The 16,126-nt window shown below is 39.2% G+C and overlaps 1 protein-coding gene across 5 annotated transcripts in view; it reads left to right on the top strand.

Moving 5' to 3' along the window:
* The first annotated feature begins 1,781 nt into the window (after window positions 1–1,781).
* The window catches only part of Chd2 (chromodomain helicase DNA binding protein 2), a 144,620-nt gene continuing 130,275 nt past the window's right edge, over window positions 1,782–16,126 (top strand). For 2 of the 5 annotated variants that reach the window (XM_045144942.1, XM_045144940.1), the window contains exon 1: window positions 5,971–6,324. In XM_045144942.1, the coding sequence (XP_045000877.1) occupies window positions 6,224–6,324 (101 nt within the window). In that variant the 5' untranslated portion in view covers window positions 5,971–6,223. Of the gene's footprint in view, window positions 2,331–2,670; window positions 2,804–5,963; window positions 6,325–16,126 lie in introns of those variants that run through there. The other 3 variants (XM_004658164.2, XM_045144943.1, XM_045144941.1) reach the window with 3 other exon arrangements.

Raw genomic sequence — 16,126 nt, 5'->3', positions numbered from 1 at the left:
TCAAATAATATACTTTTCCCTACAAACTCAGGCTGTGAGATTACACTTTGTGTTGATAAAAATGGTTGCTTTTACTATAGTTCTTCAGGATTATAAAAAACGGCATGTAACAGTACTCATCTGAATATTTAAATGATGCAAATATCTCTTATTTCTTACTGTTTTAATAGTTTATTGGGATTTGTCCTAGGGTATACACAAAATGACTTAAGTCTTTCTAGTGACAGTTTACATAATTTATGTACATTTAAGATTTACTTATCCTTTATTCATTTGGGAGTTTAGAATATAAATTACACCATGCTATAGATTACCTATGGTTGAATAGAGTTGTCAGGATTTGATCTATTGCTAACTTACTAATACCAGTTTCAGTAACTATTATAATGGTGTGATAAGTTTTATTTTGATTGACCAAATGAATCACTGGTTATATCCTGACTACAGAGAAGAAAGAATAATCTTTTGTTAATGTCAAGTACCATAGTGAACACACCCATGGTTAATATACAAGCAATGTTCTTTGATGTGTGGTGGGTGGTTGGTTGGTTATATATATATGAAAAAGTTGAATTTTGAACTTTGGTACAAAAATTACCTTTTTGTACAATTGAAACTTGATTATGGATGTTGTTATATTTACCTAGATTCAGCTTTTTTGTTTTTGGTGGTGGTAAATAAAAATGGATTTCCATAGAGCAAGACATGGTTTTGTCCAGTAAGTTGTGTTGAGTAAGGAAAGTTGATTTGTTTTTAGGGGTGGCATTTACTTTTCTGTATGGTTATGAGAGAACATTGAGCAATTGTTTCTGATACTGGTAATTTTGTCTAGAGTTGTGCCATGTTTTTGATCTTTAGGAGAATTTGTTTTGTGACACTGTTTTGAGAATTTGCTCTCAGTTATGGCCTATTGCTACTGTCCTGTAATTGTTGAAATGGGTGTTTTCCTAGAATTTGATTTGAAATATTAGATGTTGGGATATACTGGTTCTTCTGGTTTTGGTTTTGGACTTTCTTGATTTTCTGATATGAAGGTGACCATGGTTGGTCTATGCATGTTCTTGAATTTTAAGTGCTTGATTTTTGCCTGAATCTGTATGGGAAATTAATTTATTGTGATCTTGAGTAATTTGAATAGTCGAAGTTACCAAAGTTACATAATGGGTTAAAGAATTTTGTGGAAGTAAAAGATACTGAAATTCTTGGGAAAAATTTTTACCATTTGCTCTACTGCTAGTGAACACTAGGGAGGCGCTCTTGAGTTGTAAAAATTACCCCTTTCTTCCAGTTGGGTTGGAAAATTCCCCCTTAAACTTTGTCTTTAGGTGGTTTTTAAGCTTCATGAAGAAGGCAAGACTTGAATTTAAATTTTCAGATTGAGTTGTGCATCCGTTTACAACCCATTTTACCCATGGAGGGGTTAATTTTTTATAAGATTAGTACTTAAGCTGGGCTTTAGATTCTCTTAGAATTATCCTTATTTCAAAATGGCTTGATAAAACACCACTTCCTGTCCAGGGAGGAAGTTATTTTAGCTCTAGGACTGAAATATTTAGCAGATCTTTAGACAAAAGGAACAAATTACATTTCTCTCTGGCTTAAAAAGGGTGCCTGAGCCAGAGGGGGTTAAGAAGCCCTTCCCCCTCCTGTTAGTGGGGTGGTCTGGAGGGGCAGGGAGGTGTGGGGGTGGGGGTCTTCAGGCTCCCTGGGATGGATGGAGGATCTTTTTTTTTTTTTTTTTTTTTTTGGTGGAGATGAAGGGGTGGGTCTATGGTACATCACCTGAGTTGTGGGGTAAATGTAGAGAGTGTCAATCAAAGGCAGAGCTCTCAGAGCTGGGAAGGAGGCTCTAGATGGCGGCTGTGCCTTAGAGAGAGCGCGCTCTGCTCCCTGCCTTCGCCTCACTTTACGCAACTTTCCCTAACTTTCGGGCAGCCTCAGGGGGCACCCACAGCCCCCTGTCTCTCCTAGTCGCTTGCTGGGGTCGATTTGAACCCTTTTTGGGGAGAAAAGCAGCTTTTGGGAGGTTTTTTTTCGTGCCTTGTTGGAAAGAAGCTGCCGTACTGCGAGCCCAGGTCGTTGTTTTTTCCAGCTTAGAAGCCATGGCGCACCTCCATTTTTGTGCGCTCTCCTAATGAGGTTTTTTTTCCTTCCGGACTCATTTTAGTATTAATTATTGCTTTATTTTTTGACAAGTTAACATATTGGGAGACTATTTCATTTAATTTTTGTTTTTTTCACGTAGAATTTTGGCTTTATTTTTAATTATTTTGGATGTGAGATTTTTCTACTACTAGATAGCACTCTTGCTTTGGACATACATGGATCAGGTAAGTTCACTATAATTAGCGATAATTTCAAAGATTTTTATGTTGTAGTTTGCTTTATTTGCTGTAAATGTGAGAAATTCCTGGATGACGCAATAAGATACAGAGATTGTTATTTGTATTCAGTGTGTTACTTTGGGAAACTTTCCCTACTGATAGCGATGCTTCTACCGTTTGGTTTACCCTCCCCCCTTGTAAAAAATAAAAAATAGAAATATTTTGCTCTTTGGTGCTTGCCGTTGTTGCATTACATGAATATCGTTAACATCGTCAGGACTTTGTTCCTGATAATAAAAATCATCCTTAGAAACTGGGACCTTACCTTTCTTTCAACTTTTGACAGTAAATACCTGGGCACAGGACTTCAAAGCAAACACAGATTTCCCCTCCCCCTTAATATTTAAGAATTAAAAGATGATGAGAAATAAGGACAAAAGCCAAGAGGAGGACAGTTCGCTACACAGCAATGCATCGAGGTATGAGCTATCAACTTTCTTCCTTTTTTGTTTTTTTTTTTTTTTGGAAACCTCAGCTTACAGTTGTTTACTTTAACAGACCTGGATTGCCGTCTGTGTTGTTATAAGAATTTTTCTAACTTGGGTTCGATTTTTAAAGCGTGACCTTGAGATTGCTATATGCCACACCCTAATTTTTTGGTAGCAATTTATGAAAGTTGAGTTGTGACATAAGGCCCCTTACAGCAGTCAAAAGGTATGCTACCTTTATTCAAACGGGCCTTTCCAGTAAACTACAGTTTTTCTTGTAAGTAAATTTCAGTTTTTAGGTTTTTGTGCTGCAGAAAAATGACCTTGTCTGTTTAGCCATTGCTGCATTGCACCATTTTACATACAAGGCAAATTTTTTTCTTTGAAGAATCTCGGATATTCAAACTTGTAACTGAGGGCCATAGAGGAGCCTTGTAGTAGTAAATTATAGTAAATAGACATTTGAGAAAGTTATATGAATGAAAAAAAGTACATTTAAAGATGAAATCACAAATAGGACCCTCTGATTGATGTCTTTCAGTTTATATTTTTATTTGATTCTACATTTCATTTGATACACTTGACATTTTAGGAAATTTTGATGATTTATCAAAACCTTGGTTATAGTTCCTGAATTGATGAACTCAAAACCTGTAACCCAGAAATCCTGGAATGCTGTTAAAATACTTTGGCTTTGTGTTACTGTGACTTAAATATGTACTGTATAATTTATGTTTAAATGTTTGTTTTTGTATGCTTATATTAAGACTGCTTTCTTTTGGTAGATTTATTTTATACTCACATTTTAGTTGATACAGCTTTAAATTTATTGATTTATATCGACAGTCATCTGGAATGCTTTATCTTCTGAAGCTTACAAGTGTACTGTTCATTCAAATCATGATTTGTTTTACATTCCTTGGCCTAGCTTATTAGTGACTTAAGCAATAAAGCTTCTGCGATGTTTTTGTTGTATGACCTCTGTCTTTATCTTTATTTTTTAAAAAGTACACAAATGCAGTTCTTGATGTGTTCTTATGAATTGTCATAATTTTTAAATCATGCAACTAATTAGGATGTGATTGGTTATGTGATATTTTCTAAACATTTTTGATTTTACTTAATTTTGTTTAAGGGTTTTCCAGTTTGGAAGTTTTTGAATATGGTTTATTATAAATGTTAAATTTTGGCCTTAGGCTAAAAATATTTTGAGCCTTTAAAAATGTATTTCCAAGTTTCTTTTCAAATTGAGTTGTCACTGTTTTGTAGCTTTTTTGCATTGGGCTATATATATGGGACAAAAACTTCTTCACGGATTCCTAAATTGATTTTTCTGGAAAGTAACAATTTGAAGAAATAGGAAGCCCCCAGGTATATTTGACAAATTATTAGACTCAATACTGAAGTTAACTCCCTGGAGTATGATTTGCATATTCTCACATGGTTTTGGCTTTCTTATGCAATATTTGTGGTTTCATTTGCTCTATAACCTTAAACACAGCTCTGCTGCTTTTCTTTTAATAGTCTCTTTACTCTGGAAAATGAATGGGAAGGTGTCATGCAGTTGATATTAGAGTTCACAGCTAAAGAAGTATGTTTTTAATGTTTTTTGCCAACTATACTGAGAGTCATATATCTGGTGAATGTCTGAAATACCCGACTTGAAAAGGCATTACTTTTAAATTACAGCTATTGTAAGTTGCATACATTATTACTACATGTACATACTTGTGACATCATTTCCTCTCAACATTGTAAAGCCTAAAGGACGTTAGCGTTGTCATATATAGTGGATTGTTACTTCAGAGCTCTTAGTGGAGAGTCGTCCCTGTAACTAGTGTCATGAGTTTTTTTTAAGAGACCTATGGCACAAAATGTAGAGTTTAGGGATTACTACACAAATCAGCTTTGCAGCTTGATCCTGCAAGGGAGGGAAGAAGTTGTTTGCCGGGCAAGTAAAGTTTAGAATTACTTTAGGACTCAAAGGAATGAGTGCAGGTTTTAAGTATTGTGGTGTTTTCTTGTGTTTCAAAGGAGTGCAATACTTAATAGTGATTATGTAACTGTATATATTCTTTGAAGTGAATGCTGAAGTCTAATGTGTATATTATAATTTTGAAGACTAAAAATTTACGTTTAATTGGCTGGAGAAGGCTCAGCAGTTAAAATTTACGTCTAAAATGTAATTTTAAACACTTGGCATTTGTAAAAGTGTCTACTTATGGCATAGTAATGTACATAAAGTGTGCACGCACTTTTTATCCAAATTAGCTGCATAACATGCTATAACCGAGAATGGAAACTGAGGAGAAGTAAATGTGGGTATAACTTAGAACTGTGTACATATTTCTGTGTTCTTGGACTCTACATTTCAACTTAATTGAACATTTATTAGATATTTATCAACTTCTGCTTTTGAGCTAGATTTTGCTAGCCCGACTCGTTGGGTAAGGTCTTAGCTATTCAGCAGCTTTACAGCATTTTCAGGCTGGGATGACTAGAAAAGGCATGTTGCAATGCTCCTGGACTGGAACAGGCGGTTTTAAGTGGCAGCCATTTTACGATGCTGATAATACTTTAAAAAAATCGGGACTTTTTAGAAGGTTGCTGAGAACAAACGTATTAAAATCCGAAATACCGAAACATTCCCCCCCTCATCTCCCCGTTGGACTTCCGAAGATGAAATTTGGGGCAGCTTTGCACTTAGCGCCGAAAGCAGTGCTGCGAGCTCCTGGCATGTTGGTGCAGGTCCAGCTAAGTCACAAAATGGCTGTTCCTTTGTGCCGCAGCGCTGACAGACATACTGCATTGCACTGTGTACTCGCCAAACAGCAGGAAGTTGCCGTGCCGAGTTCAAAGGCCGGCCGACGCTGGTGACGGGTGCTGATTGGCTGCGCGCGTGCCTGGTAACAGCAGGGTCAACGGCGGCGCCTTCGGGTTGGCGCCGCCTCGTGACGTCAGCCGTCGCAGGGCGGGGTGAGCGCGCTGACGTGAGGCCCGTGCGTCCGGCTGCTGCTTCCTCTGGCCTGGCGGGGCGGGGAAAGGACGGGAATTCTGGTGGGACTTTCCGGTGGGCGGCTCCTCCTCGGGCAGATTTTTGTTGCGGGCCTCTGTCTTTCCTGTAGTTATCCACACCCTACCGAGAGTATTCCTGAGCTCATTTCTGGGAATCGGTTTCTTGGAAAAATGAGTCATTAGTCGGCAGTCTTCAGATTGAATCCAGCTAGGTTTTTTTCTCTCAGTTTCCAGTTTACGCTTTTCTCATTCCAGTGCGTTTTACTTTTTCAATCCCTACAGTGCGAGGAGATTAGTGAGTTTAATTTTGTTCCCATTGACCAAAAGCATTTCAATGTCAGTGAGATGTTTTTAAGTGAAACGGCATAATTGGTGTTAAAGCTCCAGTTTTTATACATGGCTCATACATCAGGGGAAGATTATTTGAACTTGTCCCCATGCATTGTTACTTGGTATCATACATTTTCTCAGGTGACATTTGATGAAGAAAAACTCAGGTCAGTATATGATAAGTGGTTTATAAAGTTCACAGTAGTGTAGTTAAGTAGAAAATATTTTCGGAACCTTACCTAAAGTTGTCAATGTATTAGACATATATATTATGCAAGCTAGTGTTAATGACACTTCCGAGATGCCTTTTTATAGCCTCTCATTAATTAAGCACTGGTAAACTTCTGTGATTGGTTCTCATAGTCTACCTCGTTTGGAAACCCTTGGAAGAATTTCTGGCTTTTTATTTTTATTGTATTTCTTCCATCATCATGATCAGCATCAGCATTATTATTTTCAGGTAGGATCGTGCTCTAGCCCAGGCTGACTTGGAATTCACTCTGTAGTGTCTGGGTGGCCTCCCAAGTGCTGAGATTAAAGATGTGTACCACCACACCTGACCTTAGTTTTTGTTTTTCATATTTTTGTTTTTGTGTAGTTTTTTCAAGGCAGGTTCTCATTCTAACTCATGCTGACCTGGAACTCACCCTGTGATCAATCATGGTCATCCTCCTACTTCAGCCTCCTGAGTGCTGTGACTTAAGGCATGTGCCACCATGCCTAGCTATTTTGATTTTTAAAAATTCTTATTGTTTAAATATATACCTACAATGAGGAATGCAGTGTTTGCTTTTGCTGATATTTACTAAGTATTTTTTCTTGCCTTATTTCCAGAACATTTTAGCAGTAGCAAGCTTTTGTGAAGTAGATAGCATTAAAAGTTTACTAGAATATATCACTGTAAAAGACATACTGGTTTCTTAAGAGTGTAGATAGAGATGTTTACTTGAGAAGATGGATGTCAAATTCCTGAAAATATCTGTGAAAGGTAAAGTTCACTGTAATGAAGTTTTTTAGGTTTTAATGAGGTTCTTTGGGAGAAATTCTGTTGAAAGTTATCGATTTTCAATTTGTTGAGTTAAATGTTTTAGAAGATTTAGTTTTGCATGGCTTTAATCCCAGGAGACAGAGGTAGGAGGATCATGAGTTTGAGGCTACCATGTGACTACATAGTGAATTCCAGGTCAGCCTGAGCTAGAGTAAGACCTTACCTTGAAACAACAACAACAAAATGTTCATATGTGTTCTCTGTGAAATATTTAGTATCTATAGGGTTCTAAATTTTGTAAAACTTGTCAACAGATTTACAACATTTTAATCTGTTGTCACCAGAAGGAAGATAGTTACTCCAGCTCCCTTTCAGTGTTTTGAAATTGAATTATGGTTATATTAAATTTTTAGCATTTGTGAGATACCCCTAAATTTATTAGTGGAATGTAAGGAAGTAGTCAACATTGCAATTATGTTTAGGAGAATACAAACCATTCTATTTTATGGCAGATATTTAAGCCCAAGTAGAGTTTATGAGTTAAAATGTGATTCACATGTCCAGCACATTAATTACAACTCACCAATTAGCCAATAAACTTTTTTGGTTTTTTTTGTTTGTTTGTTTTTGGTTTTTCACGGAAAGGTCTCACTCTAGGCCAGGCTTATCTGGAATTAACTATGTCGTCTCAAGGTGGCCTCGAACTCATGGTGATCCTCCTACCTCTGCCTCCCAAGTGCTGGGATTAAAGATGTGCGCCATCATGCCTGGCTTCAATAAACTTTTTTTTTTTTGTGGGGGATTATGAAGGTTTTTTGAGGTAGTGTCTCACTCTAGCCCAGGCTGACCTGGAACTCATTATGTACTCAGAATGGCCTTGAACTCTGTGATCCTAACACCTCTGTCTCCCCAGTGCTGGGATTAAAGGCTACCATGCCTGGCTACATTTTATTTTTAAAAAATATTTTTATATATTTGAGAGAGAGAGAGAGCGAGAGAGAGCGAGAGAGAGGAGTGTGTGTTTGTGTGTGTGTGTGAGAGTGAGCGAGTGAATATGGGTACATCTGAATATGGGTACATCTGGGACTTGCTACTGCAAACTCCATACATAGATTTTTTTTTTTCTTTTCTTTTTTTGAGGTAGGGTCTTACTCTAGTTCAGGCTGACCTGGAATTCACTATGTAGTCTCAGGGTGGCTTCGAACTTACAGCGATCCTCCCAACTTTGCCTCCCAAGAACTGGGATTTAAAGGCACTCGCCACCACGCCCGGCTTTACATATGTGTTTTTATATATGTACTGGGGGATCCAACCCTAGCCATCAGGCTTTGCATATAACCGCCTTTAACTGCTGAGCCAACTGTCTATCAGTTAAAAAGCATTTTGGGAAGATCGGTTTATTGAGTCTTCTGTGTGGAAAGTAACATGAAGAGGCAAGTAAAGAATGTTGATTCTCTATCACATCTATCTCACTGTTTGTTATTTGGCTCTTTGGTGATTTGCACCTTTTATAAAGAATAAGTTAATGAGGGTTGGGGATGCAACTCAGTTAGTAGAGTACCTGTCTAGCATGGGTCTGATCCCCAAGTGGAGTCTGTAGGACTAGAGAAGTTCAAGGTCCCTCAGTCTCTTAGGCAGTTCAGGAGTAGCATGGGATATCTAACACCCTGTCAATTGCAAGACAAATTTCAACATTGCTAGTGTCAGGGAGGTGGGCATTACTATATTTGTTTTCCCAGGTAGGGTCTCATTCTGTAGTCCCAAGCTGGCCTTGAACTCATTGTGATACTCCTCCCTTTGTCTCCCAAGTGCTACCACTCTCAGCTGCATACTATTTGGTAAGGATTTTTCTTTTTCTCTCTTGAGGTAGGGTCAGGCTGGCCTGGAATTCACTCTGTAGTTTCAGGGTGGCCTTGAAGTCATGGTGATCCTCCTACCGCTTCCTTCCAAGTGCTGGGGTTAAAGGCGTGCATCACTATGCCAGGTTTTAAGATTTTAATTGTGAAACTGTAGTAAGTTACTGCATGAGCAATAATTATGAGGTTTTAGTTGTCTGATAATCATTTATGATCCCCTTTTCCATACAGCTGTGTCTGCAGTTGTGGGAGATAGCTCCCAAGGTACTTGAAATGTCCATCTTCTTATCATTCGTCCTGCAAAATCTGTTGCACTGAACGTTTCTAATGAGAAATTTGAGTGAATACTAGTAAATTAATTTTTTTTCCTGCCTGTAGACCTTACAGCTTTGTCTGAAAATTTTAGAACTCAGTTGGCACTTTTGAAACTTTACTTTTTAAAAGTCATTGCCTGATTTACAAGTAAAAAGGACTTTTGTTAGCTTGCTTATCTTGGGGGTTTGTAGTTTTACCTGAGTAATTGCTTCGTGCATTCCAGCTTGATTGGGCAACCTCCCCTAAGTTGTCAATTATTACTAGTTTTGGAACATTTGGGTTATTAATGAAAAGCCCGGATAACAAGAATTTGGCCCAATCATCAATTGTTCTGGCATTGTTTTACTATGTAGTTTCACTGTGCAGTCTCAGGGTGGTCTAAACTCTCAGCGATCCTCCTACCTCTACCTCCCCAGTGCTGGTATTAAAGGCAGGCACCATCACGCCTGACTTGGTATTGTTTTACTTTTTAATGAGTAACTTAGCACAATGCTGCTTATATTTTTACTTAATATCTGTTTCAGTCTTTGCTTCTAAACAATCTAAGCTTTACTTGATTAAGCAACTTCAGGGGTAGAGACTGGATACATTTGAGACCTAATTGCACCATGAAGGAAGGACAAGGTCCGTACTAGCGGAGAGCATTCAAGGAAGCAGTTCATGTTATCTTTACTGAAACAGTTTTAATTTTCATTACTGTGCTTGACTGTGTATCATCTTGGGTTTTTTTTTTTTTGTTGTTGTTATTTTTATTTGTTTATTTGAGAGTGACAGAGAGAGAAAGAGGCAGATAGAGAATGGGCGGGCCAGGGCCTCCAGCCACTGCAAACAAACTCCAGAGGCATGCGCTCCTTTGTGCATCTGGGTATCGTGGGTCCTGGAGAATCGAGCCTCGAACCAGGGTCCTTAGGCTTCACAGGCAAGCGCTTAACCGCTAAGCCATCTCTCCAGCCCGACCATCTCGTTTTGATACTTCAAAATCTCCTGAACTGCATTTCATATTTTAAAAGTGCTTAAATTCCTTTACTGGAGTCCTGCAGTTTGTGGAAAATAGGATCACCCCATCTTCAGGGGAAAGAATGTTGCAGAAGAGTTGCATAAGGTGATGGAAGGTTAGTTTTGATTTTACAGTTTCTCAGTCAGCTTTGTTTACGCAGAAGCTGTGTACAAAATGGATACCAATTCAGGTTTTGCTTTAGTACTCAAAATTCCCAATTTAGGCTATTTTTGCACATAAATTTTCTCTTAAAATGTAGATACTGGTAATCATGAGAATTAAGTAATATGTGTCTAAGGTATTTAGCAAAGAGCACATTGAAAGCACTCAGTAAATGCAATCTATTTTTCCTATAAGAAGAGTCAGCTTCTACGGGAGCATGAGTCTTCCTGCACTACAGCTGCTGCTTGTGTGAGTCACAGCTCTGCTCTTGGCAGTCACCCTGACACACCTCACCTCCCCTCCCCCAAGTCCTGGTTTAACCCTCTGCCTCATTTCCCTTCTCTAGCTGTTGAGGTAAAGGGTGACTGTATACATATGTGGTACATTGGTACTTGGATATAAATGAAGCAACAATAGTAATTTTTTTTTGTGTATGTGTGGTGTATGCACGCGTGTGTGCAGATGGGTGGTCCCCACAGGCACGTATGTGTGTCATCCAGAAAAGAACAGAGTATCTCTGTGTTGTTTTCTTGAGCATGAAGCCTTTCACAGGAACTGAAACTCCCAGTGAGTAGTGAGCCTCAATCTTTCTCCTGTTTTCACCTCCCATAGGACTGGGGTTATAGGTGGACGAAGTTACACCTGGCTTTTCTCCTTGGTCCTGGGAATTGAACTTAGGCCCTCATGCTTGTAAGTTCTCTTACCTGCTGACCCCAAGCAGTGTTCAAATATATTTGACTTAGCTTAATGCCTAATGGTACAGTTTATTTTCTTAGAACTATGGTGCTAAGATTTGTGTTTTTGGTTTCCTTTACTTTATTTCTATATGTATTAGATGAGATCTATTTTTATGATTTTATAGTTCAGACTTCAGAGTTTTAAAAATATCAAAAGTCTAGCCCTACTTTCAGGATTTAATTTTTCATATTTCCATATGTTTCAGATTTGCCTGTATTTCCATATGTTTGCAGTATCTCTTGCAGTCAGGTTCTCATTGTTGGTAGAAATCACCCAACCAAGAGCAGTTTGTGGGGAAAAAATGAGGTTTGTTTTGGTTTACAGGCTCAAGAGGGAAGCTCCATGATGGCAGGGGAAAATGATGGCATGAGCAGAGGGTGGACATCAGCCCCCTAGCTTACATCATGTGGACCACAGCAACAGGAGAGTGTGCCAACCACTGGCAAAGGGAAACTGGCTAGAATTCCCATAAGCCTGCCCCCAATTCCCAAATCTCTATCAGCTGGGAACCTAGCATTCAGAACACCTAAGTTTATGGGGGACACCTGAATCAAACCACCATAATCTCCATGTGTTTTTCATTTCCTGATGGAATGCTTTCTGTTCTTACATTCTTTTCTTTTTATTTATTTACTTGAGAGAGAGGGAGAGAGAATGGCATTACAGGGCCTTTAGCCACTATAAACGAACTCCAGGTGCATGCACCTCCTTGTGGGTCTTGGGGAATCAAACTGGGGTCTTTAGGCTTTGCTGGCAAACCCCCTAACCGCTAAGCCATTTCACCAGCCCTAGATTCTTTTCTAATAACCCTTAGACTTTAAATTACCTGTCCCATCTTCTCATTGCCCTTTAGGCCTTTTTTTTTTTTATTTGAGAGCGACAGACACAGAGAGAAAGACACATAGAGGGAGAGAGAGTGGGCGCGCCAGGGCCTCCAGCCTCTGCAAACGAACTCCAGACGCGTGCGCCCCCTTGTGCATCTGGCTAATGTGGGACCTGGGGAACCGAGCCTCGAACAGGGGTCCTTAGGCTTCACAGGCAAGCGCTTAACTGCTAAGCCGTCTCTCCAGCCCTCAGGCCTTTTTTTTTTTGAGGTATTGTTTTACTCTAGCTCAGGCTGACCTGGAATTCACTATTTAGTCTCAGGATGGCCTCAAACTCACAGTGATCCTCCTACCTCAGCCTCCTGAGTGCTGGGATTAAAGGCATGCACCACCATGCCGGGCACAAGCCATTTTTTATTGCAGGAGTTTGGAGCCAGGAAATAAAGATGGATATGATTCAGAGAAGAGGAGTATATATAGGTTTGATGGAAAGGGAATTGTTACTGTATGCTGTATTAAATGTCAACAACAACTGCAGCCTGAGGCATACTTTTAAAATGTATGCTAGTGGAGCTTTTTCCAGAACTTTAGAGTTCCTTTGCTTTCCATTCTGGTGGTTTCTTCCGAAGTATGGTTCTGTACTTACACCCTGAAAATTTATCTAAACATTTAGATTCTAGTATGATTTATTTTTTTGTTATGATATAATTTTAATTCAATTATATTCCATTCTAAATTCCCCTTCCCGTCTGGTTAATAGAGGTAACCACTTAACACAGGCTAAGTTAGTGCACTTACACCATGCTGTGTGGCAGTTATTTCCTTGGTGGTTGTCACCTAATAACCGGCATTAAAATAATAGAATATGGTGATGATCTTAGGGAATCTCATTTATATGGCTTATTTGTAAGTCTAGTGGTGCCTTACAGTTGTTAATTTTTCATTCTGGATTTTAAATGTAAAGGAAAATTTTAAAATATTTTTATTTATTTATGAGAGAGAGAGAGAACATCAGGATTTCCATCCACTGCAAATGAACTCCAGATGCATGTGCCACCTTATACACATGTGTTACATGGGTCCTGGAGAATTGACCCTGGGTCCTTAGGCTTTGCAGGCAAGCACATTAACATGCTGAGCCATCTCTCTAGCCCAGTATTTTAGCTTCTAAAATTATTTTAAGCATAGTTTCCATGCAAATTTTGTTTGAGAACAATTTGAATAATTTACAAAACAAGTTCTCATGTCTAGTTAGGTTTTATTTATTTGATTATGCAGATTACACAATTTTTTTTTTTTTGATTTTTCATGGTAGTTTCTTGCTCTAGCCCAGGCTGACCTGGAATTCATTATGTAGTCTCAGGATGGTCTCCAACTCACACAGATACTTCTACCTCTGCCCTCCCAGTGCTGGAATTAAAAGCATGCACTACCACGCCCGTCAGAAATAGTTCTTCAGTGTGATGGATCTGGAAAGTCTTACGTGATTTCAGATACAGGTTACTGGACATTCACAGAAGCAATATTTGGCTGCTGTGAAAGTCAAGAGGAAAGAAGTGATGGTTCTGATTCTTAGAATAGTCTGATTTTCTAGTAAGAATGAACTATGTTTGGAATTTAGCTTTATGTAGGCATTTAATTCCTCATATATTTGTTAAGAATTACTAGTGGGATTACTTGATAATCATATTCCCAGACTTCCAGCTTGAACTTTCTAAAATTTCATTCATTTTGGGGTTATATCCAAGAATCTGAATAGTAACCTCATTCATTCTTACATTGTGGCGGGTTTGGGAATATCAGCTGGTACAGTAGGAGTTGAGTCTGTTGTTGATTGATGAATTATTTATGTTCTTTTGTATTTGAGACAGGTACTCACTATAGCTCAGGCTGTCCTGAAATTTCAGGCAGTCCTCTTTGGCCCTCTGAGTGCTGAGATTATGATTGTGAGCCACCATGCCAAGCTACTACTGGTCTTCTAGAATTTTAGATTGAGCTTCTTCACTCATCTTTTAAGATAATTGAGGAGTAGTGTTTCAGGAAGCTAGGAATAGACTGAATAACCTTCCTAAGACAGCGAGTGACCGCTTCTTACTGCTGCATGTGTTAGTTCCCTCTTCTGGTTCTGCATTCTCTGCATATAATTTTGGTGTTTACTACTAGGGGTAGCAGTGCTGCCAACATCTAGTGGATGTAGGTGTGGCATGCTGCTAAACATCCTATGAATACAGGGCCTCCTCGACCCATTACTGTTTTTTCAGACCCAAACATCACTAATGTCACAATATGGAAGCCATGTCTAAAATCCTCAGTGAAAAGCCAGGTGTAGGGGCACATGTCTTTAATCCCAGAACTCAGGATTTAGGATCCTGGAGTAGGAGGAACTGCCTGAGTTAGAGGCCAACCTGGGGCTAGAGTGACAACCCCTAACTCGAACTACCCCCTCCCCCCTGCCCTTTGCTATTCTTCTCTCTGGCCTGATCCAAGAACTCCTATTCTAGACACTGGGTGTAAAGTTTCACACTTACTGTTGGGATTGCAACTAGGCCTTTTAATCTCCACTGAACTTCCAAAAATCCTGAATACTGTAGTCTTCAAGGTATATAAGACTCACAGGCTTAAAGGGAACTCCTGGCCTAACTAGTCTTATTTGTTAGTGTCTAAATGTATGTAAATAGTTTCCCTGGGGATGGTTAGTTAGTTCTGTGTGTTTATGAATTCTGAGGAGAACCTTCCCACTTGTAACTGCTTTTCATGGCTTGATAGTTAGTCATTTGTTTTGCTTTGAGGGAAAGCTTCCCATGTCTTTAGTACAGCATGTATTGCTAGGTACTATGAAGCATTTGTTGAAATGGTTTTAGATTGTACCTTATCCAGGTGCCATTGTACTATTTATTTTCTGGTGATGGATTAGATGCTAGGTGCTTCACAAGCCATTTAGGATGACTCACATGCCAGTGAGTGTTTATTTGGGAGCAAAAGTAGCATGAGAAAAACCTAAGGTAACTTCTGTCTGGCCTCACTTGAGAATTTCAGAAGCTTACAAAGGTAATTGGTTTTTCTTTATATCCCTGGTTTTCAATGCCCAGCTCCTAAGTAGCTGGGATTAAAGGACTATGTCACCAGATCTGACTATTTTTTCCTCCTTTTTTTTTAATTTAGGAAATACATATTTCATTTATTTGAGAAATAGAGAAGCAGAGAAAGAGAGAATGGGCACACAAGGGCCTGCATCCACTGCATATGAACTCCAGACACATGCACCACCTTGTGCATCTGGTTTACATGGGTCCTGGGGAATTGAACCTGGGTCATAGGCAAATGCCTTAACCACTAACCCACCTCTCCAATCCCTTTCCTCCTTTTTTTTCATAGGGGATTTGAATCTGGGGCCTCACACATATTATAGTGTGCATGTGCGTGTGTGTACCACTAAGCTATATCTTCAGACCACTGGCCTTTATGTGAGAACTGATGGGAATGATTTAGCTTCTTCACGCCATGAAGTTTTTAAGCACTTTAAAATGAATGTGCCTTTTCATAGTGTCAACAGACAAAATTTCAACAGAGTAAATAAAGATCTACATAATGAGTTTAAAGAGCTAATTGGATTTTTTTTGAGACCAGTCTTACTGTAGTTGAGGCTGACCTTAATGAAGTTCACTCTGTAGCCCAGGCTGGCCTTGAACTCATAGTGATCCTCCTAACTTAGTTTCTGGGGTGCTGGTATTAAGTTGTTAACATCTGGCCAGGTTTAATTGGATCTTATTAGTGATTTGTGAATTGATAACACTCCTGACAGTAAGTAGTAAGGTGCTCTGTTGGCCATTTTGGAACAGGCCTTTATAAGGTTCCCTGTAGGAACAGAGAAACAGTGGTACCAAAAAAAAAAAAAAAAAATGTGGGCTGGAGTGATGGCTTAGTGGTTTAGCGCTTGCCTGTGAAGCCTAAGGACCCCGGTTCGAGGCTCGGTTCCCCAGGTCCCACATTAGCCAGATGCACAAGGGGGCGCACGCGTCTGGAGTTCGTTTGCAGAGGCTGGAAGCCCTGGCGCGCCCATTCTCTCTCTCTCCCTCTATCTGTCTTTCT

The sequence above is a fragment of the Jaculus jaculus genome, chromosome 3, assembly GCF_020740685.1.
Source record: "Jaculus jaculus isolate mJacJac1 chromosome 3, mJacJac1.mat.Y.cur, whole genome shotgun sequence".
Taxonomy (NCBI): domain Eukaryota; kingdom Metazoa; phylum Chordata; class Mammalia; order Rodentia; family Dipodidae; genus Jaculus; species Jaculus jaculus.
This window is presented reverse-complemented; position numbering and strand designations above follow the sequence as displayed.